At 48.4% G+C, this 13656-nt stretch overlaps 6 protein-coding genes across 6 annotated transcripts; 4 read left to right on the plus strand and 2 right to left on the minus strand.

Moving 5' to 3' along the window:
* Positions 1 to 837: 837 nt before the first annotated feature.
* HD556DRAFT_1449753 (major facilitator superfamily domain-containing protein) lies at positions 838 to 2643 on the minus strand (the record flags this gene model as incomplete). The annotated part of the gene is made up of 7 exons (XM_041307640.1): positions 838 to 1094; positions 1147 to 1678; positions 1728 to 1887; positions 1942 to 2076; positions 2142 to 2302; positions 2361 to 2426; positions 2485 to 2643. The coding sequence occupies 7 exons, from the start codon at positions 2641 to 2643 to the stop codon at positions 838 to 840; spliced, it is 1470 nt and encodes a 489-aa protein (XP_041153831.1).
* A 1084-nt stretch (positions 2644 to 3727) lies between these two features.
* HD556DRAFT_1248320 (uncharacterized protein) lies at positions 3728 to 5295 on the plus strand (the record flags this gene model as incomplete). The annotated part of the gene is made up of 10 exons (XM_041298764.1): positions 3728 to 3791; positions 3845 to 3987; positions 4041 to 4166; positions 4217 to 4265; positions 4315 to 4426; positions 4484 to 4563; positions 4616 to 4631; positions 4684 to 4745; positions 4794 to 4897; positions 4951 to 5295. 10 exons carry the CDS (start codon positions 3728 to 3730, stop codon positions 5293 to 5295), a joined length of 1101 nt encoding a protein of 366 aa, XP_041153832.1.
* A 668-nt stretch (positions 5296 to 5963) lies between these two features.
* HD556DRAFT_1415782 (VHS domain-containing protein) lies at positions 5964 to 7949 on the plus strand. Its single transcript, XM_041304319.1, has 5 exons — positions 5964 to 6212; positions 6260 to 6623; positions 6676 to 6954; positions 7009 to 7093; positions 7142 to 7949. The coding sequence occupies exons 1-5, from the start codon at positions 6061 to 6063 to the stop codon at positions 7786 to 7788; spliced, it is 1527 nt and encodes a 508-aa protein (XP_041153833.1). The 5' UTR covers positions 5964 to 6060; the 3' UTR covers positions 7789 to 7949.
* On the plus strand, positions 7944 to 9217 carry HD556DRAFT_1057036 (uncharacterized protein). The gene is made up of 4 exons (XM_041296034.1): positions 7944 to 8334; positions 8390 to 8475; positions 8529 to 8606; positions 8658 to 9217. The coding sequence occupies exons 1-4, from the start codon at positions 8320 to 8322 to the stop codon at positions 9034 to 9036; spliced, it is 558 nt and encodes a 185-aa protein (XP_041153834.1). The 5' UTR covers positions 7944 to 8319; the 3' UTR covers positions 9037 to 9217.
* Positions 9218 to 9377: 160 nt separating this feature from the next.
* Positions 9378 to 9592, plus strand: HD556DRAFT_1211081 (uncharacterized protein; the record flags this gene model as incomplete). The annotated part of the gene is made up of 2 exons (XM_041296570.1): positions 9378 to 9516; positions 9564 to 9592. Coding segments are annotated over 2 exons (168 nt in total), but the record flags the coding sequence as incomplete, so codon positions are not given.
* A 180-nt stretch (positions 9593 to 9772) lies between these two features.
* HD556DRAFT_1278565 (uncharacterized protein) lies at positions 9773 to 13582 on the minus strand. The gene is made up of 5 exons (XM_041299261.1): positions 10930 to 13582; positions 10653 to 10882; positions 10421 to 10603; positions 10341 to 10368; positions 9773 to 10294 (listed from the first exon to the last, which is right to left on the minus strand). Exons 1-5 carry the CDS (start codon positions 13208 to 13210, stop codon positions 9795 to 9797), a joined length of 3222 nt encoding a protein of 1073 aa, XP_041153836.1. The 5' UTR covers positions 13211 to 13582; the 3' UTR covers positions 9773 to 9794.
* Positions 13583 to 13656: the final 74 nt, after the last annotated feature.

A 13656-nucleotide genomic window follows, 5' to 3' on the forward strand; every position in this document is an offset into this window, starting at 1 on the left:
ACCTGCCTTACCCCCTCAGTGTACTCTCCTCTCTCATAACCGTCCAAGACATGCCCAGTTTAATCCTACCAGAATGTGCACCCTACATCCACCCTCCAGAAACAAAAGAGGACTGAAGGAGTGTCCGATAAATACAATACGCTTGTGTAAAAACTCCCCTGTAGTGGAATGTGCGTCCTTACCACCATCGACCTTTCCAAAGCGCATACACCTGAGGGACGTGCAGAACTCTATCCGCAGCTTCGAGATGCACTAGTACGTACCCATGGCTTTCTCTCTACGCCATCAATCGTGGTTATCCCCAAGCTCAGGTACCACTCGTTCTTGTCACTCATGGTTATAAGGTCTCTGAATCAATGTTGTAGCGTGACAGGATCTTCGACATAGCTGGTGTGCCTTTTGATGAAGTCTCTCCGGAAGAAAAGAAGATATACACCGCCAGTATCGAGAGAGTCGGCTCTTATTTAGGTTATAAATTCCGTCAATTCTGGGTGCGTTATATTCCACAAAAACAAAGCTTATTGCTCTCATTCAGAAAGTCGACTCGGACAATGAAATTTTCGATCAGATCGAGAATTATGTAGGTAGGTATTACAAATACCCGTGTGATAGGTACTTTTTGCGCTTCGGCAGTAAACCTCAATGTCACAAGACGTCCTCATCCCATTGCCTTGCGCCCGTTTCTTCTAGAGCTCGATGATTTTGCTCGCCATAATCACTTCAACAGTATTTAGCCGTAAATATTGGCTCACATCTGCGATGCAATTCACTTGCAAGGGTAAGTATAGTCCTACCTCCTACACTAGATCATAATGTACACGGTCATTCGTGATGATATTATTGGGAATCTTCCCATACACTAGGATTACGGGGAAGCAATAGAGCAGTACCGACAGCGAGAAATACAATTGCGATAAAGAAGTAGTATATCGACCACGCATCATGCCCCTCCTGCAATGAATAAGAGAAGACTGAAGCTGCAGATGCCGGGCCGATGACCTTTGCTACTGCGACAACCACCATAACGATTCCATTGGTTGTTCCGAGCGAGGCGCGATTGGGAGCAGCTGCTCTGATGAATAATGCCATGCAGGCTATGAGCTCTTTTTAGTTCAACAGAACGCAGGAAGTGCTAAATTAACATACGGAAGCACAGGACCAGGCTAGTCTTCAGCGCAAGCTGGACGACAACACACAGCCACACCGCCATACCTATTCCATAGGCCCGAGCCAGAGCACTGGTCACAGGAAATAAAATGACGATGGGTATGCCGGAGCTAACACCGGTGATAAAGATAGCTCTTGCACCGAAGCGATCATGTAATTGAGTGTAGAAAAGCAGCCGAAATATTCCATGTATGACATCTGATGCCGCAAGTAAAGCACCGATGCGAGGAGGGTCAAGGGAAAGACCACCAAGTTGAATCGGTGTTGCATAGAAAACAGGTAATACCGAATTGAACCCCTTTTGAAACAGGTCCATGGTGGCATAACTCGCTATCACACTCAACACTTTCGGGGTTAGCAAGGCGCGCAGCGGAAGCGGCCTTGGTTGAACTTCTCCAGGACTCCCTTCCCCAGAATCAACTATAACGCTGCTCAGCCTTGAGTATGATTGGCCGAAGAATCCTTTTTTCATTAGCTCCCAGAGCGGTGTTTTGCCAGTGGTAGAGACGCTCTTGTAACCACACTTAGTGTGATCCAAAGATGGGTCTTTAGGCGCTCACCTCTTTAAGACGGATATACGTGACTAGCCAAATTATCGATACAAATAATGCTGAGATAGAGCATGGCAGGAGATATGGGTAGGTTTTCAGGAGTTCTGATCGCCCGAAGATGTCAGGGAATCTGTCTGCTGGTCGGGAGAGCGATCCCCCAATGAGTGGTCTAATAGATTCTGCTGTGAAACTCAGCACGAGAGAAAATGTACTGTATGCCTACCCAACTGTGTTTCCGATCATCACCGAAATTGGTATATAACTATATGCCTTGGGCATATTGGTTGCGTCAGTGATGTCCATCAGTATGCTCTTGACCACAGTATCGCTCGGATCAAATGCTCCGCAGACAATACGACTGGTCGAGAATGTCAGGAATTGATGATCACGGCTATTATTTGACATTTAACTGGACACGCTGACCTGACCACCAGACCAAAGAAGGTCTTCGACAGCCCAAACGAAAACATCGAAATAACAATTGCTGATAGAGCTATCAGTATTACGGGCTTCCGCCCCATGTGGTCGGATAGTTGACTCCAATGAAAAATGGTCAGGGTATGAGCTGCATAGTACGATGATTCCTGGAGAGAATAGTATCATGGACGAACGAAAGGGCAAAAACGATGAAGACATGCTTACAAGGATGCCGGCATAGTGTCCGACCTGGGATTCGTCTCCGTGAGTGACTCCAATGTCTCTAATGAGCTTGACAAAGTCCAGTTGTGGTCAGATATAAGTCCAGCGAGGGGAATATACTACTCACTTGGGGAATAAACGGGGCAAGGGTCCGAGAAGAAAGAAAATCTGGCATCTCCAAGAGTAGTAGAATCCAAAATTGATCCCAGGGAAGAGGTGTCCTGGCCGTTGGCTGCTCTGGTTGTTGCATAAGTGGTGCCTCCTCGTCATTCTGCTGCACAATCATGGTGGTGCGAGGGAACGACTCGGATGAAATATGCGGCTCGTTAGTGGAGTCGTTCCACATGATGAGGCAGTTGCTGACGGCTTGTTGGCTAGCTAATCAACAAGAACCTAGACATAAAATCAGTCACACGGCACTTCCTATTATGTAGCACCCGGGTATAGCCGGCTTATCATTTTGGCTGACTTTGGGCTGACTGAGGCTAGAAGGTCAGCGCCTGGCACGCCAGGTAGAGGAGACATAATAACAAAAAGCGACTGACTCAAACTCAAAAACAAACAAACAAACAAACAAACAAACAAGTACTATTGCAATATGAAGACAACGAAACGACGAGGACGACAACGACAAAGACGATGACGACGACGAAGGACGACAAACTACTACGACGGACACGCCGAGAACGACCCCTCCGAACGTCCACGTTCGTCGTATCTACTCTCCTACACGAGCGCGGGGTCTTCGCGTCATGTGCCCTACCGTCGTGTCCGGGGACACGCGTTGACAAATCCTTGCCATATCTTCCGTTCACCTATACTCCACACTGCGTCTTTTCTGAGACTTCGGATCCCAACACTTCAGTTACTTCATTCTCAACTTGCCTCCTAGAGAATCAGTTTGGCCACTATGGAGCACGAGATCGTTTCGTCTTGGTGGTACTCATTCTCGGTGCATCGTTGCCTACCCCGGTCTTCTCGTTCCCGTCTAATTATGACTATCACGTCTGTGCCCTCGTCCCCCCCCCCCCTGTAATGTCATCATCAATCATATCTCGCTCACTCATCCTTAATTACACCAATGATCTATTGCTGTTTCCTTCCATGTAGTGCTGTCGTCAATTGTTCAGTTTGCTGTACTACCTCACTACATTGGACTCCTCAGCAGCGGGACAAAAATGGACTCGATACTACGCCGAGGTACTCTGAGCTCTCATGGAACTCATGACATAAGTCACGAAGCCGCATCTATTTCAGATGGCTTATCTCGGTGTGAAATTTTAATTCTTCTGTTCATAGTCCAGGTATTTATTATCTACTTGGCACTTGCGTTGAACTCTCTACTATCTTCTCCAATAACCATCCAAGATATGCCCAGTTTAACCCTGCCGGAGTGTCCACACTACATCCCCCCTCCAGAAACAAAAGAGGACTGTAAGAGAGTATCCAATAAATGCAATACATTTGTATAACGTCTCCCCATATAGTGAAATTCGCGGACCTTCCCATCATCGACCTTTCCAAAGCGCATACACCCGAAGGACGCGCAGAGCTCTATCCGCAACTTCGAGATGCACTACGCACCCATGGCTTTCTTTACGCTATTAATCATGGTTATACACAGGCTCAGGTACGGCTCATTCTCGCCACTCATACTCAAAGGTCTCTGAATCAATGTTGTAGCGTGACAGGATCTTCGACATAGCTGGCGTTCCTTTTAACAACGTCTCTCCGGATGAAAAGAAGATATACACCGCCGATGTCGAGAAAGTCGGGTACTACGCAGGTTATAAACCTCGTCAATTCTGGGTCCGTCTTTTCTACAAAGGACCATGAGCACAGCTTATGCTCTTATTCAGAAAGTCGATACGGAGAATCAAATTCTCGATCAGATTGAGCATTATGCAAGTAGGTGTCACAAATACTCGTGTGATGCGTGTTTCCTACCCCTCGGCAGTAAACCTCAATGTCACAAAGCGTCCCCACCCCACGGCCGTGCGCCCGTTCCTTCCAGAGCTCGATGATTTTGCTCGCCATAATCACTTCAACATTCTCCATCCGATCCTTCGGTCAGTTCTACCGCGAGTCCCTTCTCGATGTTTTAGCTTACGAGCACCATCATACAGCTTGATTGCGTTAAGCCTCGAGCTGCCCGAGGAGACTTTGGTGGAAAAACACAATTTTGACCGAACGGGAGAAACCTCTGGTTAGTCTTTCTCCTTATGTATGCAATCCTATATTGATGAACATACTCGCAGTCAGGTTCATGAAATAGTAAAAGCCCTTTTTTTCGCAACCGTTCCCTAACTTACGAACTGTCGTCAAGCTACAGGCGCTCGAATGACGAAGAAGAGAAATCAAAGAATGTCTGGTTGAAGGGACACACAGGTACACTCGATACCTCTTTACTTCAAACTTGTCTCCTGAATTGCGCAGACATTGGCAGCATAACCATTCTATGGAGCCAGCCTATCGGAGGCCTGCAGATTATGGCTCCTGACGGCAAATGGAAATGGGTCCGACACATCGACAACGGTTTGGTACGCTCATAGAAAAACTACAGTGATACCTGGAACCTGATGTTCCGCCACAGGTCATCAATACAGGCGACATGATGACGTTCTTTACAGGCGGATACTACAAGCCTACGATCCACCGTGTCATCCAGCCCCCCTCGGACCAACGCGCCTACGACCGTTTGGGTGCATACTATTTCGCGATGCCAGACAACGACGTCCGTTTACTGCCGTGTGCTGAAAGCCCTGTGTTACAGCGCGCTGGTATTGAGCGCCAGTGTCTTGATGACGATTCGCCATCGTGCGAGACGTGGAGGAAGGGAAGGACAACGTCGTATGGGAGGACTGATCTCAAGAAGGGGGTGGAACGTGGTGTTGAGGAGGAGGTCATCGAGGGGATTGTGGTGAAGCATTATAACTGAGCACTGAAGAGCGGCGGAATGATTATGTATCATTATGATTGGCTGACTTTTGTATGGTTTTAGTATTCATGATTGCACGACCGTGTGGACGTCATTCGCACACGAGGTTCTGAGTCAAAGATAGCGGTATCCGCTGCATTGTGCTTTCACAAACAATTAATAGTACAGCTCTATCAGCTCAGAGCTAAACGTTTATCCTCGATCAGGTGTGGAGATCAACAATGATCTTGTGACAGTACGCCCGTTTCCTTCCCGAATGCTGTACGAAGACTCTGTGCTATGAAGTGCTTTGCGGATGTCCGTCCAGCAGTGGCATAGAGCTAGGCTCGGAGGATACCTGATGATAAACGTTGTCAGTATTAGGGTAGGACTTGAAATTCAGAGGGGGGTAAATGCACCCCAAGCAATGATTCAACATATTCAATAAAAACTTACTACAGTCCATTAGATCTGTTCAGCGCCAGTACAAGTTATCGGTGTTCCCTCTGTACATTCGCCTGACATCACTATCGCGAGCTGTTCATTGCAGCCAGTTAGTCTGAGTATCGAGCTTCAAGTCGAGTCGGTCCTTGTCAGTGAAACAGCAGAAAGCGGCAGAACATCATAGAACTACATAGATAACTGGTGGTTTGAGTAAAAAGGCACAAGCAAGGCATGCTGACATATTCCCACGGACATCTTGGCGAGGCGACCACGACAGCGAGCGCAGCTGTGACTGCCACGTCTGCTAGATTATTTACTACTCACTAGCTAGGCAACACTAACATGATGCTGGGAGGGTCGAACGGTACGCCTTGGTTCAGGGCATCGAGGCTGGAAATGCTTGTACAAAATGCCTGCGATCCGACACTCCATGAGCCCAACTATGCCGTTCACCTTGAGATCGCTGAATTGATCAACACCAAGAAAGCTAATACGTCTGTCAATTCTGCTCTTGCAATCTCTAGTTCTGACATTGAATCAGCCCTCGCGATGCATCGATGCTCATAGCACGTCTAACAAACCACCGAAACCCACATATCGCCATACTCGCACTCGCGCTTCTTGACACCCTCGTCCAATCGTGCGGCTACCCATTTCACCTCCAGATCTCAACCAAAGAATTCCTGAACGAGCTCGTTCGTCGATTCCCTGAACGTCCACCTCCATTCCCTGGCCCAGTCATGTCACGGATTCTAGAGCTCATTCACCAATGGAAGGAAGGTATCTGCTCTGAGTCGCGCTGGAAGGAAGATTTGGGCAATATTAAGGATATGCACCGGCTTCTTACATTCAAAGGGTACCGCTTTAGGGAGATTACCCGCCACGCCGAGGCACCCCCGACGATGGTGAGTTCGTCTGTGGCTTGTGTCTATCTCATACGTTCATATGGCAGCATAGAACATTAAATCCGCTGATGAGCTTGAGTCGGAAGATCGAGAAGCACAATCTGCTAAACTCCAGGAACTTATCCGGAGAGGTACCCCACGAGACCTGGCAGTCGCGCAAGAACTTATGAAGTCCCTTGCTGGCGCGAACCCCGAAGCAAAGCCAGACTATCGTTCTCAAGCCATGACGGAACTCAATAAGCTCGAGAGTAAAGTCATTCTACTCAACGAAATGCTCGATAACGTCGATACTGCTCATGGAGAAAAGTTCGCATCGGGAGACGCATATGACGTGAGTCGATATTTCACTTAGAAAGTTGGGAAGTTTTCTCACTCGTTTGAACAGCAAGTCGCGTCGATATTGAAGTCTGCCCGTCCCAAGCTCCAGAAATGGGTTTCGAACGCAGAAACAGACGATCCAGAGTCGTTGGGTACGTCCGTTCCTCTATTCTCCGGCATAGGTCTTATATGTTACTCAGACGCCTTCCTCCAAATAAACGATCGAATCAACAACGTCCTCACACGCTTCGAGGCCTACAAGAAAGGCGACTATAGCATATCCGCCGTACCCGCTGAGCTCGCACAAACCGAAGGATCCCTCATTAATTTCGATGACATGTCGCATTCATCATCATACGTCGCACCAGTAGATGATCTAGCTACATTATTTACCTCACCGCCACAACCCCAATCTTACGCCCGACCATCAAGTGCTAGCGCAATGTTCGCCTCACAACCCAACGCCCCCTTAACGAACAATACTTCTTCCTCCACTTCATCACCCGTCCCAAACGCCCCCTCGCCACAGCCCCAGTTCGGGTCCATCATGCTCGCGCCTACCCCACCACGGGTAACATCACCCAGTTATCTCGGGGGCAACAACGGAGGTGCGAGTATCCCTCTGAATTCAAGCTTGTCGTTGGGAATGGGTTCTCCTGGATCGGGTGTGAGTAGGCCACCAGCGACGGGCATGAGTGCGGTGCAGAGTGGAGGTTTGGGCATTCATATGAGCACACCCGGATCAAGGGTGAGTATGGGTGCGATGATGGGACAGACACAGCCCACCTCGACGCCACCGACGCAGCAAGGGAAGGACCCGTTTGCAGATCTAGCAGGGTTGTTTTAGTACTTGTCGTGTTGTACCTGTGCTTCACTTGGGTGGGGGTGATCTTGTTGGAATACGGATTTTGTGCGGTTTTGGATCTTGTTTTTGGAGGCAAATAATTTGAATTACAGCAGTACTGTGCGAAACTAATAATGACCGTCGAGCATGTTGGGAATTAAGGTTTTCCCCACCTCTTGCCCAGACTGGCCATCATGATTTCCTGGATGTCCTCCCCGCATCCACATATATGCATCACGCATTACATTGATCAATGTTGGCTAATGGAATTCTCTTCGTAGCATTGTGTATACTGGATAATGAAGCCTTCGAACGGATGCGGAAGCTTTGATAATCCATTCGCGCTTTGTCGTGGCTCATAATGTCCACTAGAGCCCTAACAAAGCGTTTATGTATGAACCCAAGAAGCCTCTGTCAACCGCAAAGCACAATGTCACTACCACCTCCAGGAATCGTATATAGTTAGTCCTGCTGAATGCCTACCTGGTATCACCGTTACCCCAAGGAGAATCAGGCGACAAAATCAAGTTTCAAATGTCTCCTACCAAGGTAAGCTTGATCACGAGCATACTTCATGTACTGAGTCTGAGTCTGGAATGTCTAGGTCTACGTTTGCCCTCGGACAAAGTGCGGCGAAACTTTTACGAAGTTTAAAGAATTCAAGAGGCACGAGGCTGGGCATGCAGACAAGTACGTGTTTGTCCTATATTCTATACTGGTCGCTCACATGAGCTCGCGTTCAGCACGCGCACTTGCACCTTTCCCGGATGTCACTTTGCGACGATAATAAAAAGAAGCTTCGATATTCACTCTGCCAGACAGTACGTACTCGTGCATTACTATCAACGAGTTCATCTGGTTAACAATTTTAGTACTGGCGAGCAACGGTATGGCTGTCCTCATGATTGCACCTTCAGGACACACGACCCTTCCGCCCTGACGCGCCATCGCAAAACAAAACATGGATATGTTCCTTCTTCGCGCAGCGGACGCGAAAGCGGTCATGTATCTGTCCCTTCCGCATCAGACAGGACCACATCGTCTCAGTCCTCTGCTTCGCCCCACCAATCACACCCTCACAACCAAGACCCGTCGTTGGTGTTCTATGACCTAGTGGATACTGAAGACGATTTTACCATGTTTAGCGAACCCGCGAAGACGGCCAATGGGTGGACTGAGGGTTGCATGTGCCCCGAATTGATGCAAAGACGCCTTTCGGAGATATTGGGTTATGCATTTAGGCAATATTAGTTTGCATAAGCTCAAGGCGACTTGTGTTCGTCGGCGGTAAAACCCTCTTTTCGTTACATCCATCCATCTATTTTTCAATTACAAGCACTTCGCGATATCTTCTGTAAAGGCTAATACACTCTTTCATATATGTGCTAGTAATTAATATAATACGCTCTTTTCTACATAACTTCATGCTCATAACAGTATCGGGCCCTGTTTTCGGGGTCCTTCCGTGAAGCCCTGCTCAGGCTGCTTTCAACTTTTCCTTCGCAACTAGAGCGGGCATGAACGCGCCTGAATCAAACAAAACCAGCTCCGCAGCACCTGATTCCGACTCTACCTTCGTCCCTCAGATTTCATCGTACAATGACTGCATGTCTTGTCGCATCATAGGAAGCGGCGCGTTCGCTGCAACCGGCATCTATGCCCTGAGAATGGCTCGTCCTAGTGCACCGGGGAGTATAGTTGGCAAAAGAGTCATGGGTGGGCTGGGAGTCTGTGAGATATTTGTTTGGACTCTTGTTATCCGCTGACGCTGGGCCAAGGTTTTTTAGTGGGGAGCGCTCTGAGGTGGCGAATTTGAGGTTAGATTAGCCTTCAGGGAACTCATTGAATGTTGGCTACACCGTGCCAGTACACGCTGGATATAACCTCACTTACACGAGCACGATCAAATGAGCAAAAACCTGGTTATTCGCTAAACGATGATCCACTGTAGTGCAAATATGTACATAGCTAGGCAGAGAATGTACATTTTAATGATCTCGTCCGATTATTTATTCAACCAACTCAGTAATTCGACGAGCTCCCGGCGTTTTATCGAAGGGCACCCTCATTGACCACTGTAGCACCCAATTCTTGTCAGGCTTCGCCATTCGTAGCTCGCTGTACGCGACCAACTCAGAGCGATATGTGATATCCTCTTCACGCCATCCCGTAGCATCCAAGATGAGCTCCTTAAACTCGCCAGCTGTGAACCGAGTACCCTTTCCTTCTTCGTGCTTGTACTTCGCACCATCTGGTCCATTAGCCAACCCGACTTGACGACCCCACATAAGTCCACCAGGTTTAGCTAGAAAGGCCATTGACCGTATGAATGCTAGTTGCCCCTCAGTCTGGAAGAGATGTACGACATTTGCTGAGTGCACAAAATCGAACTTGCTTTCCAAACTGGCGTTGCGTTCACAGAATAGAGGATCAAGGGCATCGGTCTGCTTAAACTTGATGGAAGGTGTGTCCCCTTCGTTGTACATGAGATGCCCGATGTCAAAGAATCCTAAGCGTCATTTTAATAAAGATTTTGTAAAAGACACGAAACTCACGGTTCTCAATATCGAGCCCCATGATGTCCTAGGGCATCTAAATAAGCATCCGAGCACATGATTCGACAAGTGAGCCGTACCAGTACTGGGAAACCATCCACGACCAACTTCCTTAGATCAGTTCCCATACAACATCCAAGATCAACCAAAGTCATTCTGTATGGACGTGAGCGGCGGGTCTCCTGCACCTCCTGATACTGAAAGTGATGATCAATTCTGGGCTCCGCAAAGATGCTTTCACGGATACAAGTATGTGGGGCAACCTAACACGAAGGTGAGTCTAGGCCAAAATACTTCCGAACGGTGCATTACCCTAATTCCCGTTCTCCGCGCATCACCTATTCTTCGAACGACAACAGCCGGGGACTCGTTGGAATCCTTCGAGAACTTCTTATGCAAACGCAGCGTGTCATCTAACCGTTTAAGGAATACCGAATCCGGTTCAAGGTCGACTTTATTGAATAAAATGCTGAAGAGCTGAGTATCGAACTGCTCGGGTGTGAGAGAGAAGCCTCCACCACCGAATGATGCTAGTTCTTTGTCTGGCTGCGCTTCAGAATCTGCTAAAAGAAAGATGAACGACGCTCACCATTGATAGATGTCTCCACGACGCAAGGCCAATTATCCCACCCACAGAACCGTTTAAGTGAGCCTTTTAGGTCGTTATACAGCAAGATACCAACAGCACAGTTCAAGAAGAACGAATCGGGGTGCCGGGAGAAGTCTCTCGTCAAGAGCGCGCAGCATAACAGAGCGGCTGACAAAACGTTACCGGCAGACTCCATCTGCTCTTCCAAATTCCAGGCAGTGTACTCGAGAAGCGGTTTAAGGGTATATTCCAACTTCATGAAACATATGACTTTGTCCAGATCACTCAGCGGTGCATCCAAGTCGATGCAAACCTTGCCGTCATCAATCCTCCACGAAACCGGAGCGCGTTCAGAAGTGGGGTCGGAGGATGTGGAAGTGATATCGTGATACATAATGGGGAAGAACCCGTCGAGGTAAAGCGGTTTCGCGATATCTAAGAAAGGACTATGATGCCCGGCAGCTTCGTAATCTATGAAATAAATCGCTGGATCCTGTTTCTTCGGCGAAATCATCACGTTTCCTCCGTGACCATCTCCTAGTCCCAAACAGGCCCACAGTTTTGGTAAAACTTGACCATGAGGATCGAGAATCCGTTCTGCCTTCCTGAAGGACTCCTGAAGTGGGGGATACTCCACGCCATCGATTTTCCAAGGAAGAGCGATGAAATCATCAAACTGTACTGCGTTGTCTCCGCTGAACCCGGGGGTGGTTGGGTAGTAATGTTTAGTGAATCTGACATCATTGTGAAGACGGTCGTAATAGAACTTGTGTATTGGAGAGTCTAGTCCTTCTGGAGCGTCGGCCAACTCCTTGCCGGCTGAGTACAGCAAGCCATATTCATACGCACGACGAATCTCTATATCCACAAACCAGCGAAGGGCATCTCGCGAAGACCTGAAAGTTAAATCTTCACAATTCCTCGTCCTCGCATATTCAAGACGGAAGTCATTCAAGGGTTTCCCAGGAAGTCTGGTCATAACAAGTGAATTGAGATCGGCATTGTATGCCAAGAGATTTGGAAGCATGCCAGGGGAGATACGAGTGCTTATTACAGGCAGCATCTTGCGCTCCCATTTTATAGAAGCCGCCGATGACACTTTGACGAAGGCATTTGTCCATTCAGTACCGCCTTTTGTCCTAATATGCGTGAAGTATGATTGTGAATTCGAAGAGAAGGGGCTGGGATTCGTCAGCTCCTCGGAAGTAAACTCGAATTCTCCGGAACCTAGGTCCGGTGGGTTGGTGACAACGGGAATAAGGGGAGTGTTGTCATTCGATTGGATGAAAGTAGGAGGGGCTTCGAATAGGAATCGGTTGTAGGGTCCTTGTATGTCATTATGTTCACCCAGAACCAACAATGTTCCCGATATCTGCATAGAGGTTTCGTCATCGGTCTCGGAATCCGACTTTTGCGAGACACCTGCGCCGAGACAAATTAACCGACGCATCTCATTCTCCAAATTTTCACGAAGAGTAAGATAATACGTCTCCGACTTATAGATAGATTTGATTGCTTCGTCTAGAGCGTCGGGATTAAGGAGAAGGTCTTGACCAAGCCACTTCACTAGAAGTCGACTACGTGGGGGGTCGAGAAATCGGTGAGAGGAGGTATGAAACAGCAGGACCGATGTGAGGAGCAAATCGCAGGTGACTCCCAAGACTGCATACCGAAGAGACTTTGTCGTTGTCGATGGGTCCTTCAACAGGAGGATATCTCGATCTTGTAATATGGATAAACCCCCTGCTACACGCCGAGATTGATGAACCAGGGCTGTCCATCCCAATCTCGAATGGAAACGAGGACAGCAAGGCACATTTCGGAACGAAGCAACCTTGATGAGATGTGGGGCAGGATCGTTTAACGCCTGAAGGATGTGATCCAGACTCCAGAGTTTGATAGTACGTTTAGAACCATCCGCGGCGCGACCAGAGAAGCGTATAACATCCCAGGTGTCTTTTTCCACATCGTTATCAACGAGATCCTGTGGGTAATTAGCGTATACGAATGGAAGGCAGCAGGGAGTAATCACCGTCCAGGAATCTCCCGGGGCTTCTTCGTTCACTATATGAAGGAGGGAACAGAGACTTGCGCGAAGCTTGTCATTGACGATAAGTCTCTCGATGTTGCTTCTGGATTGAAGGATGCCTAGACCATCCCAGTCTCTATCGACCTCTTCAGGGAAGGATTGAACTTGAAGGCAGTGTGCTCTGCTACCTCCGAGGAGAATAGCGAGGAAACCAAGGCTGGTTGGATCGATAGAGGAGTTTAGGTAAGGCATGTACGTCGTCTGATGGGGGAGCTTGTGAGGGGAATGGGGGTTCGATCGTTGAGGAGGTCTCGTTTATCGGATTACCGGCGTTTGAGGACGGGGTTTGGACCTGCGATCAGTACGGCGATCATCTCAGAATATTTCGATCCTGGAATATCCGGACATCCGACCCATGCATGTAAACTAGCTGGCGCGAGTCAGGTGAGAGGTTAACGTGGTAGATACACAGAATATTGAACGAGGCGAGGAGCAGGCGGGACTCGAAGGCCCAGAGTTTGATGGTGTCGTCAGAGGAAGCATATATCACCTGAGGCAGGATGGAATCTATCTGCAGGACGGAATCTCTCTGCAGGACAGATTGGTGTGGCACGAGCCTACTGCTGAACCGGTAAAAGCCGGAGCTGAGTCAGAGCTACCGCAAGGAACTCGGATTGGTCCGGAAGTAATACTTGGAG

Source organism: Suillus plorans (genome assembly GCF_016647745.1).
Source record: "Suillus plorans strain S12 chromosome Unknown HD556scaffold_93, whole genome shotgun sequence".
Lineage (NCBI taxonomy): Eukaryota > Fungi > Basidiomycota > Agaricomycetes > Boletales > Suillaceae > Suillus > Suillus plorans.

Bases quoted from the DNA above. Each gene is read 5' to 3' on its own strand.
- HD556DRAFT_1057036 (XM_041296034.1), top strand. The intron at 8,476-8,528 runs GTACGTGTTTGT...GCTCGCGTTCAG, and splicing joins GAGGCTGGGCATGCAGACAA to CACGCGCACTTGCACCTTTC. The intron at 8,607-8,657 runs GTACGTACTCGT...TAACAATTTTAG, and splicing joins GATATTCACTCTGCCAGACA to TACTGGCGAGCAACGGTATG.
- HD556DRAFT_1415782 (XM_041304319.1), top strand. From the start codon at position 6,061: ATGATGCTGGGAGGGTCGAACGGTACGCCTTGGTTCAGGGCATCGAGG. The intron at 6,213-6,259 runs GTCTGTCAATTC...ACATTGAATCAG, and splicing joins AACACCAAGAAAGCTAATAC to CCCTCGCGATGCATCGATGC. The intron at 6,955-7,008 runs GTGAGTCGATAT...TCGTTTGAACAG, and splicing joins CATCGGGAGACGCATATGAC to CAAGTCGCGTCGATATTGAA.
- HD556DRAFT_1278565 (XM_041299261.1), bottom strand. From the start codon at position 13,210: ATGCCTTACCTAAACTCCTCTATCGATCCAACCAGCCTTGGTTTCCTC. The intron at 10,883-10,929 runs GTGAGCGTCGTT...AAGCGCAGCCAG, and splicing joins CGTGGAGACATCTATCAATG to ACAAAGAACTAGCATCATTC. The intron at 10,369-10,420 runs GTACGGCTCACT...TAGATGCCCTAG, and splicing joins TGGATGGTTTCCCAGTACTG to GACATCATGGGGCTCGATAT.